This window comes from Euleptes europaea, chromosome 3, assembly GCF_029931775.1.
Source record: "Euleptes europaea isolate rEulEur1 chromosome 3, rEulEur1.hap1, whole genome shotgun sequence".
NCBI classification, from domain to species: Eukaryota; Metazoa; Chordata; class Lepidosauria; order Squamata; family Sphaerodactylidae; genus Euleptes; species Euleptes europaea.
Genome location: NC_079314.1, coordinates 8,532,434 through 8,545,237, shown reverse-complemented (window position 1 = coordinate 8,545,237; position 12,804 = coordinate 8,532,434). Strand labels below are relative to the sequence as shown.

General features: G+C 50.5%; 1 protein-coding gene across 1 annotated transcript in view; it reads left to right on the top strand.

Annotated features, from left to right (window-relative positions):
* The window catches only part of PLEKHG2 (pleckstrin homology and RhoGEF domain containing G2), a 37,733-nt gene that overhangs the window by 13,630 nt on the left and 11,299 nt on the right, over positions 1-12,804 (top strand). Inside the window, exons 6-16 of the mRNA XM_056845869.1 lie at positions 272-422; positions 970-1,101; positions 3,508-3,690; positions 4,358-4,450; positions 6,690-6,776; positions 7,482-7,515; positions 7,665-7,760; positions 8,701-8,802; positions 9,607-9,645; positions 10,535-10,551; positions 11,964-12,239. Coding sequence (XP_056701847.1) covers positions 272-422; positions 970-1,101; positions 3,508-3,690; positions 4,358-4,450; positions 6,690-6,776; positions 7,482-7,515; positions 7,665-7,760; positions 8,701-8,802; positions 9,607-9,645; positions 10,535-10,551; positions 11,964-12,239 — 1,210 coding nt within the window. The remainder of the gene's footprint in view (positions 1-271; positions 423-969; positions 1,102-3,507; positions 3,691-4,357; positions 4,451-6,689; positions 6,777-7,481; positions 7,516-7,664; positions 7,761-8,700; positions 8,803-9,606; positions 9,646-10,534; positions 10,552-11,963; positions 12,240-12,804) is intronic.

Below are 12,804 nucleotides of genomic sequence, written 5' to 3'. Positions count from 1 at the left end.
CTTTTGCCGCAATTTGGAACATACACTCGTTATTGTACCAGCTATAGGAATATACCAAACAGGAACATTCCTGAGGACTAGAAACGTGCCTGCTTCTTTCCTAAAAACAAACACAAGCGGCTAATCCTTGGGGTGGGGCGGGGACACGCCCTTCTTTCCTTGTCTTTCCCTCTCCCCTCTGTCGTCACTTTCTTTCCTGACCCCCCCCCCCCCCGCTCCATCACACAATCCTTTCGAGAAAATCACCCTTGTCTCCCTCCCCTCTCCCCAGCTCTGTCTCCGTGCTGCGGGAATGCATGGAAAACGACTCCCTGGCCAGGTTCTTCCGCGAGAGGCAAGCCACGCTCTCGCACTCGCTGCCGCTGGAGACCTACCTCCTGAAGCCCGTCCAGAGGATCCTCAAGTATCATCTCCTTCTGCAGGTCAGCTCCTTCGCCTGCCTGGGCTGTCCAGGGATTTCCCAGCCCAGAGTTTGGAACTCTATAGGTCGGGCAGTCCCAGCTTGGCAGATTCCCATGCCTGTGAAACAAGAATAATTTTTTATGATACATATATCGGTGTAATCCCTGACCTGGATGGCCCAGGCTAGTCTGATCTTGTAAGATCTCGGAAGCTAAGAAGGGTCGGCCCTGGTTAGCACTTGGATGGGAGAAGTCCAGGGTGGCTACCACAGAGGCAGGCAATGGCAAACCACGTCTGAACATCTCTTGCCTTGAAAACCCTACAGGGTCGCCATAAATTGGTTCTAACTTGATGGCACATTCCACCACCACCATATCGTTGCAATTTTATTCTGAGGCTACTGTTTATTTTTTACCAATTCAACTTAATTTTTTTAAAGTGTGTTTTATTCTGAAATGTATGGCTTTATTCTGCTGCGGTCAATCAGCTTTGGAGAAGCGGGGCTTGTCTGTTTTAAGGGAATCAATGCGGCTGATCTCCCCGCTCTGCTCTGGCTCTCCCTCGCAGGAGCTAGCGAAACATTACGATAAGAGCAGCCCCGGCTACGAGGCCGTGGAAGAGGCCAGCATCACCATGACCGCCGTGGCCTGGTACATCAACGACATGAAACGCAAGCAGGAGCACGCCATCCGGCTGAAGGTACGGATAATGAACACACACTTTTGAAGGTGCGGATAATAGAAGAAGAAGAAGAGTTGGCTTTTATATGCCAACTTTCTCTACCACCTAAGGATCAAACCGGCTTAGAATCACCTTCCCCTCCCTACAACAGACGCCCTGTGAGGTAGGTGGGGCTGAGAGAGCTATAAGAGAGCTGTGACTAGCCCAAGGTCACCCAGTTGGCTTCGTGTGTAGGAGTGGGGAAACAAATCCTGTTCGCCAGATTAGCCTCCGCCGCTCATGTGGAAGAGTGGGGAATCAAACCCGGTTCTCCAGATCAGACTTCACTGCTCCAAACCACTGCTCTTAACCACTACACCACGCTGGCCCACACTTTTGCATTTTACATTTGGGCCACCAGTGCAGAATTATCATGGGTCTGGAGCCCAGTTTGGCTCTTGCCAAATTGGGCTCCAGACCCATGCAAATTCTGCACCGGTGGCCCAAATGTAAAATGCAAAAGTGTGTATTTATTGGTTACTTCTGCTGCTGCTAGTTCTGAGGGTGGGGACCTGATTCTCCATCAGTGCAAATTATATTCAGCACCATCTTGAATGTCTGAGGCTCCACCCAGCATCTCTTCATGGCCACAAGGACACATGAACACACATGCCGCTGCCTTATACCGAAGCAGACCCTTGGTCCATCAAAGTCAGTATTGTCTGCTCATACCAGCAGCGGCTCTCCAGAGTCTCAGGCAGGGGTCTTTCACATCACCCACTTGCCTAGTCTCTTTAACTGGAGATGCCGGGGATTGAACCTGGGACCTCCTGCATGCCAAGCAGATGCTCTACCACTGAGCCACACCCCTCCCCCCCCCCGACCATCTTGCATTGGGTTTGACTGTCCTCTTTGGCTGTCAACTCACTGGGTGGCAAGCCACTCTTTTGGCCTTGGCCACCCTGTAATATGAGGGCTTTAATATTGGCCTACCTTACAGGGTAGTTGTGGAGGTAACGATAATAAAATGTATGCGAAGCACTTTGAAAATGCTAAGTGGTATCATCTAGTGCAGGGGTCGGCAAACTCATTAGTCAAAAGGGCCAAATATCAACAGTACAACGATTGAGATTTCGCCAAATTTCTTAAACTATATAGGTAGGTACACTGTTTATTAACTTAATAAACTTTAATTAAAGTTTTAAGTCTTAATTAAACTATAGGTACACTGAATAAAACTTGATATCATACTTAATAGTGATCTTATTTATTGATAAAAATTAAATTGTAAGTCCCTGCCATTTCCCGCTCCCCTTCCGGAGTCCTCGTCTGGAGGCCTGGTCTACCGCCATAAAAGCCAATGGGTAGACCTGGCCTCCAGCTGAGTCCCATTGGGAGGCCAGGTCTACCCATTGGCTTTCTTGGCAGTAGACCTGGCCTCCAGAGGCCCATAGAAGCCAATTGGTAGACCTGGCCTCTGAAGGGGGGACTCTACCAAAGGAAGGCCGCCCCGCCCAACAGCTGATAGGCAGGGGGGGCAGGAACCGCCGAGCCGCCCGCCCAGCAATCGCGCGGCTAGAGGGGAGGGGAGGCTTTAGCCTCCCAACCATTGAAGGCAAGGGGAAGGGGGACCCGGCCATTCTCCACAGCGGGCGGGGGAGAGACAGCGCGCCCGCTCTCCCGCTCTCGCTCTCTCTCAGGCGCGCCGGCTCCGCATCCTGGCTGCCGGCGCAAGGGGGCGCAAGAGCAGGGGCTCCGAACCAAGTTCGGAGAGACGCACTCCACAGGCCAAAGAGCCGCATGCGGCTCAGGAGCCGCAGTTTGCAGACCCCTGATCTAGTGGCATGCTTATAATGCAGACCTACAAAAATGCAGCATGTTCCACTCCGTATATATTCATTCAGCAAACTGCAGCTTGGAAAAGAACTTTTTGCTGAGCTTTTTTGGTGAACCTCCAAAGGAAGAAAAACAATGTAGTATTATTGTTGTCTTTATTGTTGTTATTAACAACAACAACAATCTGTACCTTTTAATCCTTTCTCCTAAGGAGCTCAGGGCAGCGCACTCCATTCTCCCTTCCTCTGTTTTATCTTCACAACAACCCTGTGAGGTAGATTAGGCTGAGAGAGAGAGAGAGAGAGAGAGTGACTGGCCCAAACTCACCCAGCAATCTTGAATGGCACAGTAGGGATTTGAACCCAGACCCTCTTTAAACACTGTAATCGCTATACCCTATATCTACCTCAAACAATATTTTTATTTATTATTTTTATGCAATGTCATCATGCAAAGCACTTGGAAGTTAGAAGCAGACCCGGGAGAGATTCCCCGCTGCTAGGCCCTGCTGTGCTTCCCAGACTCCCCAGTGCCTCTTTCTCTTTCCCCCGTGCTCTGCGGAGTGTCTCTCGTCTTCCGTAACCCTCTCGACCCCTCTGCCCTTCGCAGGAGATCCAGGAGCGGCTGGTGGGGTGGACGGGCCCGGAGCTGGGGGCCTTTGGGGAGCTGGTGCTGGAGGGGCAGTTCAGGGTGCCGCGCGCCCGCAAGGAGCGGGTCTTCTTCCTCCTCAGCAAGGTGATCCTGATCACAAAGCGACGCGGAGAAGCCTTCGTCTACAAGAGCCACATCTTTGTAAGAGGGGCCGGATATTTGGGGAAGGGAGGGAAGGGGGACCCGATAGCTCTGGAATTTGGGGGCATGCCCAGTGGCAGAACGGTAGGCAGGTGGGAGAAGTAATGGAATCTGAGCCTGTGGAAGGGGACAGCAAGGGCAGCAGGATTTCCGTCACTAGGGTTGCCACCCTCCAGTCGATAGAGATCACCTGGAGAAAATGGCCACTTTGGCAATTGGACTCTATGGCATTGAAGTCCCTCCCCAAACCCCGCCCTCTTCAGCTCCGCCCCAAAAAGCTCCCACCGGTGGCCGAGAGGGACCTGGCAACCCTAACCCCATCCTTCCTCTGAGGGCTGCATGCATGGCTCTTGCTTCTGCATCTTCACCTGCGAGACAGGTTAGATTGAGAAAGAGAGACTGGCCCAGGGTCACTCATGCCTTTCTTAGGTGAGTGGAGTTTTGAACCCAGGTCTTTTCAGCCCTAGTCTGCTCCAACCTTAACATGTCTCATTTCACAAATGAAAACAGCATCTTATATAAGTACAGACAGCATGTTTGAAAAGCCCTCGCTGTGCATCCCTGAACTCCAGAGTGTGCCTGGCGCTCCCCAGGCAGCGTAGACACAACGACGGATGCGCATCTTGCCCCACTGACCCTACGCCCGGCTCTTTCTCCTGCCCCCCAGTGCTGTAACCTGGCCCTGCAGGAGAACACGAAGGACCCGCTGAGCTTCCGGATCTCTGACCTCTCCATCCCCAAACAACAACACCTGGTTCAGGTAAGCGGCTGCGTCCCAGGAGAGTCAGCGCCAAGCTGGGGGCGGGGGGAGAGGGCAGCGTCATTTTTGAAATCTAGCTGTGAATTGCTTTGTTTGGGACTCAGACCCTCACGGGGCGGTTCTGTTAGGAGGAGGTTTTTTTAGCTGCAGTTTGTCTCCCCCAGACTCCCCCTCCCCAAGTACTTTCCACCGGGGCAAGCCCCCTTCTGGTATCAGAGCCTGGCTGAGGAAGGAAGCAGCAGAATGCTTTCTTTGGGTCTTGCCCCAGAGGCCCTTCTTGCAGTGGTAAGCTTTTTCCCTACCTGATCTATTCTTAAAAATTGTCAGTCAGTCGTGTTTATGGTGCATGGCCATAGGCCTTTACAATCAAGGCAACATTATAACAACTTAAAAAATATATAAAACCATTAAAAGTCATAAGATTAAAATATACCAATTTGGCTCCTTTCCTCATTCGATGGCTTTCTTTGCCCTGGTTTTCCTGGCCACAAGGCCATAAAGTGCCATTTTCCGGGAAACAAAAGATTCACTATTGGAAAACAAGAAAATTAGTTTATCGGCATCACATAATAAGTGGGAAGCGGAAAGAATATTTGCCAGGAACTTATTCCGAGGCTCGATGTAGAGAGGGCAGGCCAGGATGTAATGGAGTAGATCTTCCACGGAGCTACCACGTATACAGATACACTGAGCCCAGGGTTCTTTCAAAAAACAACCGGCTACCTGATCTATTTAATTTATTTACTTATTTATACCCTGCTTTTCACCCCAATGGGGACCCGAAGTGGCTTACCTTGTTCGCCTCTCCTCTGCTTTATCTTCACAACAACCCTGTGAGGTAGGCTAGGCTGAGAGAGTGTGAGTGGCCTGAGGTCACCCAGCAAGCTTCCATGGCAGAGAGGGGATTCGAACCTGGGTCTCCCAGATCCTAGTTCAGCCCTTTAACCACTACAGCACCCTGGCTCTCTTTCAGTCCTGTGTTCATCGGCAGCTACGCTTCCCTTCCTCAGTCTTTCCCCCATCGGTTGTTGAACAAGGTGTGTTGCAAGCCGTTATTTTGAATTGAAAGCTACTTGGAATGTGCAGGCAAAATGCAGCATGGAACAGGGACAAATTTGGGCAGACAGAAAAGGGTTTTGAGGCTTTTACTTCTCCTCACTTAAATGTCAACATTTAAATGCAAGTGCAGGGTTTTTTTTTCTTTTTTTTGGTTTTTTTTTGCACTTTCTCAGTTGCCTGATGGGCTTGTGCAGTTTCAGAAAATTGGACTGTAAAAAATGAAGGGATGGATCTTATGGATCCATTCAGCAAAGGGCAGCAATTTCTCCAGCCCAGGGTTTTGTCCCTTGATGCAAGAGGCTCTTGCTTGTGCCAAAGGAAAGCTCCTGCCTTCATGGGCACGTTAGTGGAACGGATCCATGGGTGCCAAGCTGAAATTAGGAAGGGTGATGTCTTTGCCTTTTTTTCCCTGTTCAAGCACCGGGTCATTCCTGACCCATGGGGTGATGTTACATCCCGACGTTTACTATGCAGACTGTGTTTATGGGGTGGTTTGCCATCGCCTTCCCCAGTTGTCTACACTTTACCCCCAGCAAGCCGGGTACTCATTTTACTGACCTTGGAAGGATGGAAGGCTGAGTCAACCTTGAGCCGGCTACCTGAAACCGACTTCGGTCGGGATCAAACTCAGGTTGTGAGCAGAGCTTGGACTGCAGTCCTGCAGCTTACCACTCTGCGCCATAGGGCTCATTCCCCCTATCAATGACTTTATGATTTGTCAGGGATGATCTAGGCTGATACTGCATTAAGCAGGGGGTTGGACTAGATGGACTGTATGGCCCCTTCCAACTCCAACTCTATACAGTTTATTCACATTAGACATTTGAGAATTCCATAATTTGGAATTCTGTGGTCTAAAGTTTGAAAATTTTCCATATTTTGAATGCATACCCAATTTTGAGCTGTCTGGAAAACGGGTTCTTCTTTTCTGCCCACTGGTTTTGATGTCCTTTGAGAGAATGAGAATCACCACCTCCTGCCTGCGGAGAAGGCAGCTTAGCCTGGTGCCTGCTGGGACTTCAGTTTGCAACCAGCAGTGGCAACCCAGCGGCACTGTTGGATTCTGCCGAGGAGTGGAAGGGAAATGTGGATGAAAAAGTTGGCCTCTGTGTCCTGGACCAGTGAAATAATGGGAGAGTGCAGCTGAAGTGTACTGAAACGCTTGCCTTCTCTTCCGCAGGTGAAAAACCAAGAAGAGAAACGGCTGTGGATCCACTACCTGAAGCGACTGATAGTGGAGAACCACCCGGCCTCCATTCCTCAGAAGGTAACTGTGGCCCTGGGGAGAGGAGGGGGTGACATCTAGTGTTGCCTCCTGTTTGGAGAAGGTCGCTGGAGAGGTACCCAGTGGCAAAAGAGGTTAGATACTGTCCATTACTCCAGAGGAGAAGGGCCACGTTGTCCAAATAGTGATGAGCCTTTGAAATCGTTTTTCAAGGAAAACAAGAAAAGCCAAGATGGCCACCATTTTTCAAGGTGGCTACCGGTTTCACCTTTTCGGCTGCCCATAAATTAATGCTGCCCTCACCTGGATGGCCCAGGCTGGCCTGATCTTCTCAGATCTCAGAACCTAAGCAGGGTCGGCCCTGGTTATTGCTTGGATGGGAGACTACCAAGGAAGGCTCGGGTCGAGATGTGGAGTCAGGCAACGGCAAACCACCTCTTTCTGTCTCTTGACTTGAAAACCCCTTGAGGGATCGCCATAAGTTCACTGTAGCTTGACAGCACTTTCTACCACCAAACCCTGCCAGTGTGACACCTAGACGTACAACTGATGTAACTTTACTATGTTTAAAACGTGCATCATTGTTGATGCATGTAGGGGATCCCATGACCGGATCGGAGGAGTCACTTCAGCTCCCGATGTTGACAGGCGTGCCAAAGGGGGTCTTGCTCTTCGAGGGCATGAAACCACAGCTGTGCTCCCACCCAGAAGTGGCTGATACTCTGTCTCTGTTTCTTCCTTACGCAGGCAAAACAAGTCCTGCTGGAGAACAGCTTCCAGAGTAAGTGACACCCCCACCACCACCACCACCACGTTGCTCTTTCCAGAGATTCTGATGGGTATAAGGGCTCAGCCCCAGGCCATATTTCTAGTACTCCGGCTGAGCTCTGTGCATTCTTTCAGGCCATCTTGTTTTCCCCTTTCCTGCAGATTCCCCAGAGGTCTTCACAGACTCCCCGAAGAAGCCCCTGCCTTCCCCTCGGCTGGACGAGTCCAAGGGCTGCACCCGTGGCCGGCGGCAGTCAGGTGAGAGAGCAGGGCAAGCTGTAATGAGGGCCGCTGCAAGAAACACTTTGAAAAGTCTTTGCGCATTACTCGAATGTGGAACTCACTGCCACAAGATGTGCTAGCGACTGCTAGAAAGTGGGCTGGACAGATATTGGGCGGTGGTTACTGAAACTGCACCTCAGCCGGTGCGGAGCCAGCCTTGTGTGCTCAATCTGCACGCCAGAGAGCTGCAGCCATTGTGGATATTGGATCGCTAATGGAGGACTAGGATTGCTAATGGGATTGCTAATGCAGAAGGGCCCCGTGGCGCAGAGTGGTCAGCTGCAGTACTGCAGTCCAAAGCTCTGCTCATGACCTGAGTTCGATCCCGACAGAAGTCGGTTTCAGGTAGCCGGCTCAAGGTTGACTCAGCCTTCCATCCTTCCGAGGTCGGTAAAATGAGTACCCAGCGTGCTGGGGGTAAAGTGTAGACAATTGGGGAAGGCACTGGCAAACCACCCTGTAAACAGAGTATGCCTTGTAAATGTTGGGATGGTGACGTCACCCCAGGGGTCTGTAATGACCCGGTACCTGCACGGGACTACCGTTGCCTAATGGAGGACATAAAGCTACTTGCAGCACAGTTTAAATGAGACCCGTCCCAAGTTGCACAAGGGAGTGGTTTGCCTAACCAGCATCATGTTTAATGATGTAAATTGGGAGAGGGGGGAATTACGGAGGCACAGAGGATCTCCCTGGTCACCTGATGGAACCTGCAGTTCACCCCAGGAGACTAGGCTGCTGCTAGGTGGAGAAGGCAGAGTGTATTCCTTGTGGCAAAATTGAACAGCCCGAGCATCGCCTTCACGCCGGGGTAGAATCGATGGCTTTACAGTGCGCTGAGCCTAGCCAGGCTGTTCTCCAGGCTGGCAGCCCAGCCCTTTCTAGGCATGACAGCACTCTTCCTTTCCTCTTCCAGAGCCTCCCGAATTCATGTATAGCCCCGAGAGGGCCCGGCGAAGCTGCCCCATCCTACTGCTGGAGAAGAGTGGATCCTATCGCCGTGGCCGCAGGCAGTCTGGTGAGAGTGTGCTGGAAGTGCATGGCGTGCGTATGGGCACGAGGGGAAGAGCAGGGCACCAAGCCTATGCTCTGGGCATTGCCTGCATGTGCATGCTGGTGACCAAAATCCTTGTTTATTTAATAATGGTGCTGCATGCTCTGCAGAGTGCCACTAGAGGGCAGTGCAAGATCAGGAAATCTGTGGTTTCTCTGACCACAGGTTGGCAATGGAACTTTCTTTCTTTCTTTCTTTCTTTCTTTCTTTCTTTCTTTCTTTCTTTCTTTCTTTCTTTCTTTCTTTCTTTCTTTCTTTCTTTCTTTCTCTCTCTCTCTCTCTCTCTCTCTCTCTCTCTCCCTCCCTCCCTCCCTCCCTCCCTCCCTCCCTCCCTCCCCCCCAAATGGGGACTCAAGGTGGCTTACATAATTATCTGCTGTTCCATTTAGTCCTCACAGCAACCCTGTGAGGTAGGTTAGGCTGTGAGTGTGTGACTGGCACAAGGTCACCCAGCGAGCTTCCATGGCAGAGTGGGGATTCGAACCTGGGTCTCCCAGCTCCTAGTCCAACCGATACCTCACCTATACCAGATCAAGGCTAACAACATTTGATATATTTGTGAGTTGGATATTACCTTTAAATTGTTGTTAAAACGATGAAAAATTTATATCTTAAAAAAACCAATAAAAAAGGCTAACAATCTAAATTTGTTCCCCGCCTGCTCAGCAAGAGCTTGCTCTGTCCTAAAGCGACTCTTAACCTCCATCTCTCCCCCTCCTCTCCATTGACATTTTTCTCTCTGTTCCTCCCTTCCCCCCCACCCACCAGAACCAGCCAAGGAGTCTGAGGGATCGTTTCATCAGGCGAGTAAGTTTCTCCTTCTCCTAACTCTGTGCATGTTTGGGGTACAAGGGGCTAACCTGGATTCTGACCTGCTTAGCCTAAGTCCCCTCACCCATCTGTCAAAAGAATATTGAATGCCCTACCTTGCAATGCTGTTGTGAAGCTGTGCCTAACTCCTCCCCCCAAACCCCTTCCCTTTCCTCACAATCGCAAGCCTTGCTGAGATATTTCTGAGAATTACAAGCCATTTCTTCTCCCAGTTACTGAAACCAGAATAACTTTCTCAAAGCCTTTTCCCAGAAGTCGGGACTGAGATTTGGTCTGGAGATGGGCTTTTTACTTTTTAAAAAAACAGAGAAAGAATTGAATGTTAGATTCCAGTCCAGTGGCACCCTCCTGGCCAACGAGATTTTCGGGGTATGAGCTTTGAGAATCAGAGCTGCTTTCTGGCAAAGGGGTCTGATGAGGGGAGCATTGAAAGGGGTGTTCAGAGTTTGGCCATTAACGTGGCCGCCAAACTCTTCATTGGGGCAAGCGGCCAGGAGTGCAGGTCTCTGATGCTATCTGACATTGGTTGCCTGTTAGACTGTTAGCCCAAAGTCAAAATGCTGAAGGTTAACCTTTAAAGCCCGACATCGTGGTCCCTTGTGGATTTGCTATTGCAGGATGTGTGTGTGGGGGGGGTGGGGTGGGAATCCCTAAAGATCAGCCATAAAAAGCGTTACACTGCTACTGTTTGGGGAATATGTCATGAATGTCTTCTCCCAGATGCCTGCAACACAGTTCCCTTTCTGGGGCTGATCCTATAAACTTTCTGATTTAAAAAAAGAAACCTAGCTGCTTGATCTCAATGGCTGATGTTGGCTTTCCTTTTTTCTTCTTCTCTTCTCTTCCCTGCTGGGGACGTTCTCAGACATGATTGAGTTAAAGGTAGGTGACTGCCAATGGACTTGCCCTGTTGATGGGGGGGGGGGGCAGATGCATTTCCCAGGACAAGATGCCCCCACCCTTCCCTCCCCACGTCCCAAATGGAACGAGCAAGCAAGGAGCATACAGTTTACCGGGGCTTATGAAAGCAAAGCAAATTCACAAAATATGCATATAATAGAACAGGAATGTTTTTTTTAAAAAGCCATTGCAGTTTCAAGAGCTTGAGAGAGAGTTCCTGAATTTCACTAAAAGCATCAAGAAAAATCATTAAATCTTTAACACCTTATTGCAGGTCTAATTTGAACAGCTTAAAACATTTCCAAGGCCCAGTGTGAAAGCATCCAGATCAATTAGACATGGATTTTGTTTGGCTGAGAACCCGCTTTAGGCATTTCCCCCCAAGGAACCATCTTGGGAGAAGACGACCAGATATGACAGAGTGGATGGGTGCCAAAGTCCCTTTTCGCAGGGTACCAAATCCTTTCAAAAGCCAAACCACAGGCTGATACCCTGACTTCTGGGGGAAAAAAAACCTTTTGTCAGCCTTTGGATATGACTAATTCTTCATCGCTGCTGAGGTGTTCATATCTCCCCTGTGGACACAGTCGTGGTTGAGGAGCATCCGATAAGATCATGTGTGTTTTGCAAATTAGGCTTCTGGAAAGTGGCTGAAACTGGGCCCCAAAGACACAACCCGGCGGGCCCCAGGCAGAGTTAACTTCTGATCTGATTTCGGCACCCAGTGATTCTTGCTCTAGCTTTACATGGTGACCTTAAAAAGCAATTAAATTCCAGCAGAGCCTGAGAGAGGGTTTGCTTGCATTGTTGACACCAGGAGTTCATTGGGAATTTCAGGGGGTTTAGATGGTTTTAGAGGGACAACATTCACAGCGGCTACTGTAGGACAGCCCAAAGTGGTAGTTTTCCTTTACCAAGAGGAAAAAAATCCAGTGTGGATCCTGTTTGAAGTTCTGGAAAAGTACAGTCCAAATATTCTAATGCCTGGGCCCAGACGTTGCCCTGTAAAGCAGCAAAGTGAATGATGCTGGGCTTAATGGTGCCCAGTTTGTTCCTTTAGCTCTGTAAAGCAACCTTTGTGAGCCTGCAGCCACCTCTGACACAGCATGGTGGGCGCAGCCACAGTCACAAGGAAGATCCTTGTGTTCTGGTGGCAGCTGCTGACAAAGCAACATTTTTAAGAAATCTGAACAGCCATCAAATCTCCAGTAGCCAATCAGAAGCCTTGCTGGGCAAAAGCCCCACATGGCCCCACCAGGAAAGGTGTTGGCAGGGGCTGTGGTGCTCACAGGCACCACGTTGGGGGATCCCTGCTATGAAGTATTGTGTAAGGTCAGTGGCCCCACACGGCCACACTTGATACTCATTCGTGATGCCACGTTCTGTCTGTGCAGCACGCCGACAGCGACGGAGAACTCTTCCCGGCCGCTGAGCCCCTCCACCCCTCCGGCAGCTCCTACACTCTGGCTTCCAGCTTGGCAGAGGCTGACCCGGGAGATTCTGACCCAGAGGAAGTGGAAGCGGAGTTCTCTCTGCCCGAAGAGCCCATCCCTGCCAATCTGTCCATCACCGAAGAGATCCTGGAGCTGCTGAGCCAGCGTGGCCTGGACAAGGAAAAAGGGACCGTTTTGGGACCAGTGAACTGGGAGATGACCAGCATGGAGGCACAGGTAAACAAGGAGGGAGAGGAGGCACACAGTGGTGGGAGGTTCCAGTTCAGGTCCTCCTGAGTCCCATTCTAAGCTTTGGGAGCAGGTTCTCTGGAGATGGGACAGCCAGCGTGGTGCAGTGGTTAAGGTGTCGGACTAGGAGCTGGAAAGCCCAGGTTCAAATCCCCACTCGTCCCGTGGGAGCTTGCTGGGTGACCTTGTGCCACACACCCTCAGTCTCGACCCTGGCAAGTATTTGGATGGGAGACCTCCAAGGAATACCAGGGTGATGCAGAGGCAGGCAATGGCAAACCACCTCTGAATGTCTCTTGCCTTGAAAACTCTACGGGGGCTGCCGTAAGTCATATGTGACTTGACAGCAAAAAAAACTCTGGAGACAAATTATAATTCTGGGAGAACTCCAGGCCCCACCTGGAGGTTGGCAACCCTACTTACCACTGCTAAGCCTGGTGCCACTAAACCCCTCCCCTCAACATTCGTGAACCAGGGGACTAGCCCTAGATATTTTGCTTTGGACTAACAGCCACCACTAACTGCAACCGTTTCCAGCTCTTTCCCTAAAGCC